Source organism: Anopheles aquasalis, chromosome 2, assembly GCF_943734665.1.
Source record: "Anopheles aquasalis chromosome 2, idAnoAquaMG_Q_19, whole genome shotgun sequence".
Lineage (NCBI taxonomy): Eukaryota > Metazoa > Arthropoda > Insecta > Diptera > Culicidae > Anopheles > Anopheles aquasalis.
This window is the reverse complement of record NC_064877.1, coordinates 57,508,147-57,510,646: the sequence shown is the minus strand read 5'-3', so window position 1 is coordinate 57,510,646 and position 2,500 is coordinate 57,508,147. Positions and strand designations below refer to the sequence as shown.

Here is a 2,500-nt window from a genome sequence, read left to right as displayed (position 1 = left end):
TCCATTAAGTTTGTACGCTAGGCGAATGATTTTAAACCCGTTATTACAACAATAAAACTCGCATCACTATTGAAGAAAACCAGGAATATATTCGTTTTTGCATTCGGCAATATTGTCTTAAGCCCGCACGGCCAAAATGGCACCGGCAAAAGCACGCCGGGACGCGCCGAGATTGCATCGTTTGCTCGCGAACTGGATACAGTAAATACTGTACGGGGTGATGTCTTGTCCAGCGGCTTGCTTAGCCGTCCGAATCGGAGGAAAGGTTGGATGAGGTTTCCGAGGACGAAATCTTCGGTTTCACCGCCACCGGCTTCTGTGGTGGTTCGTACCCCGGTGGATGCTTTTCGCCACGATAGATGACCGAGTTTTTGTCCGTTTCGTAGATCTTTATCTCATACAGTAGCTCCGGTTTGGCCATGAGCAGCTTCAGGCTGTCCCAGATGAAAATGGCCACATTCTCCGTGGTGCTAGGAAGATTCTTAAAGTACGGCACGTCTTTGTCGAGATTCAGATGGTCCAGCTTTTTCATGATCGCTTGCTCCATGTACTCCTTCAGGTCGGTTATGTTCATAACCATCCCGGTCTTGCTGTCCACCGGACCATACACCGTCACTTCCACTACAAATCAAACAAAACCTCAGATCATCTCCCTATTAATCGATCACGATCGACAACGTGGCTTACCTGTGTAGTTATGTCCGTGGCCATTCGGATTATTGCACTTGCCGTACACCTCGCGATTGGCTTCCTCGCTCAAGAAGGGGCTGTTGTGGGGGATAAAATCACGATCAAAAACTGTGCCACGACCGGTGGGCTGGGTACGGACAAACCTGTGCAGCCGGTGGCAAGCGCTGAAACATTCCTTGCGCGTCAGGTAAATTTGCGGCCGCTCCGTCATGCTGATCAACCGCAGAACAACACACCTGAAACGAAACCTTTACTACCGGGCCACCTGTTGAATGTCGGAGATTCAAGGATTGTGACGAGCCACGTTAAATTGGAAACACGAAATTCACAAAGGATCGAGGGGATTCGGGGATCGCGCTGGACGTCGTTGTCAACAGATTTGACCCTGAACGGCCGCACCAACACCACCAAGTAGGCGTCTTGCAGGATGACATTTCGCCTGTGATGTTGACAGGTTTCTCAGCAGGCGCCGGGCAAATAAAAGAAAACAGTTTCGGTGAGTTTGGTGCCGTTTAAATCATGTTTTGGAGTATTTATCAAAAGAAACGTACTTCCACGATCATCCTTATCAATCTGGAGTGTGTAAATATTAACCTGCATTCCTTTTCTCGCCGTAGGACATGAAGGTGCTGTAGCACGTGTTACGCCGTACCAAAACAAAGGATGACTTCCGCGTTCAGCTCGGGCGATAGTATCGCCGAAAACCAGGCCGGAGCATCCGGGAAAGTGGAACGAATAGGCCTGGAGTACGTCTGGGGGCCGGATCAACTGCGCCGTTGCCAAGCATGGATTGAACAGAGGCAGCTGCAACGGATTGCTCTGCAGCTTCCGGATGAGGCCCTTTGCCACAGTGTACGCATTGCGAGCGATCTACAGGAGCTGCCTGTTGGCCAAAAGCTGCTAGTCTTTGTGCTGGGCGATACATCGTACGGTAGCTGCTGCGTGGACGAGATAGCGGCCTCCCATGCCAACGCAGACGGAATCATTCACTTTGGACATGCCTGTCTCAGTAAAGTCGTACGCATTCCGACGCTTCACATCTTCTACCGGTACCCAGTCCAGGCGGACGATCTGGTGCATGCACTGAGCGAAAAGTTTGAAGATCGATCCAGTGCATTCTCCATCTTTTATGATGTCGCTTACGAACACGCCTTAATGCAGCTAAAGGAACGGCTCTCCGAATGCTTCCCAAATGCCTGGATCGCTCAGTTAGCGCAAGCAGATGAGAAACCGGATGTACTGTGTTGGAAGATCCCCCCGGAACGGATCGTGAGCGAACATCCGGCCGTCTATGTTGGACAACATAATCTTAGCTTTTTCAACTCATCCGTAGCCATTGCCGCCCAAGGCTGGTACTTGCTGGACGTTAAGGTCGGGAAGCGAAAGATTGAACAGAACGATGAACTACAGGAAGCGAAGTGGATGAAACGCCGTAACTATGCCATTCTCCGGTGTAGGGATGCAACATCGCTCGGTATCGTCGTTGGCACACTCTCGTTCGAGGGCTACCTAGAGGTGGTAGATCGTCTGCAACGGCTGGCCAAGGCACGAGGCGTCCGCACGTACCTGTTCTCGGTTGGCAAGGTTAACGTGGCCAAATTGGCCAACTTTAGCGACATCGAATGTTTCGTGCTAGTCGGCTGTCCGGAGAATGATATCTTCCTGTCGCGAGACTTTTACCGTCCACTGCTGTCGGTGTTTGAGGCAGAGATTGCCCTGAATCCTGGCTGGCGCACTCCGGGAACCGAGATAAAGTACACGACGAACTTTCTCGACGTTCTACCGAGCGGAAGATTATACCGTGACGATC

The 2,500-nt window shown here is 51.2% G+C and overlaps 2 protein-coding genes across 3 annotated transcripts in view; one reads left to right on the top strand and one right to left on the bottom strand.

Moving 5' to 3' along the window:
* Nucleotides 1-67: 67 nt before the first annotated feature.
* On the bottom strand, nt 68-1,063 carry LOC126571828 (6-pyruvoyl tetrahydrobiopterin synthase). The gene is made up of 3 exons (XM_050230659.1): nt 834-1,063; nt 688-767; nt 68-621 (listed from the first exon to the last, which is right to left on the bottom strand). Exons 1-3 carry the CDS (start codon nt 899-901, stop codon nt 242-244), a joined length of 528 nt encoding a protein of 175 aa, XP_050086616.1. The 5' UTR covers nt 902-1,063; the 3' UTR covers nt 68-241.
* Nucleotides 1,064-1,117: 54 nt separating this feature from the next.
* The window catches only part of LOC126571812 (2-(3-amino-3-carboxypropyl)histidine synthase subunit 2), a 1,769-nt gene continuing 386 nt past the window's right edge, over nt 1,118-2,500 (top strand). The window contains exons 1-2 of one of the 2 annotated variants that reach the window (XM_050230640.1): nt 1,118-1,186; nt 1,308-2,500. The exon at nt 1,308-2,500 is cut by the window's right edge and continues 386 nt beyond it. In XM_050230640.1, the coding sequence (XP_050086597.1) occupies nt 1,354-2,500 (1,147 nt within the window). In that variant the 5' untranslated portion in view covers nt 1,118-1,186; nt 1,308-1,353. Of the gene's footprint in view, nt 1,238-1,307 lie in introns of both variants that reach the window. The other variant, XM_050230641.1, reaches the window with a different exon arrangement.

Excerpts from the sequence above, each read along its gene's own strand:
- LOC126571828 (XM_050230659.1), bottom strand. The coding sequence starts at position 901 with ATGACGGAGCGGCCGCAAATTTACCTGACGCGCAAGGAATGTTTCAGC. Across the intron at positions 768-833 it reads GCTTGCCACCGGCTGCACAG|CCCCTTCTTGAGCGAGGAAG; the intron begins GTTTGTCCGTAC and ends CCCCCACAACAG. Across the intron at positions 622-687 it reads CCACGGACATAACTACACAG|TGGAAGTGACGGTGTATGGT; the intron begins GTAAGCCACGTT and ends TTTGATTTGTAG.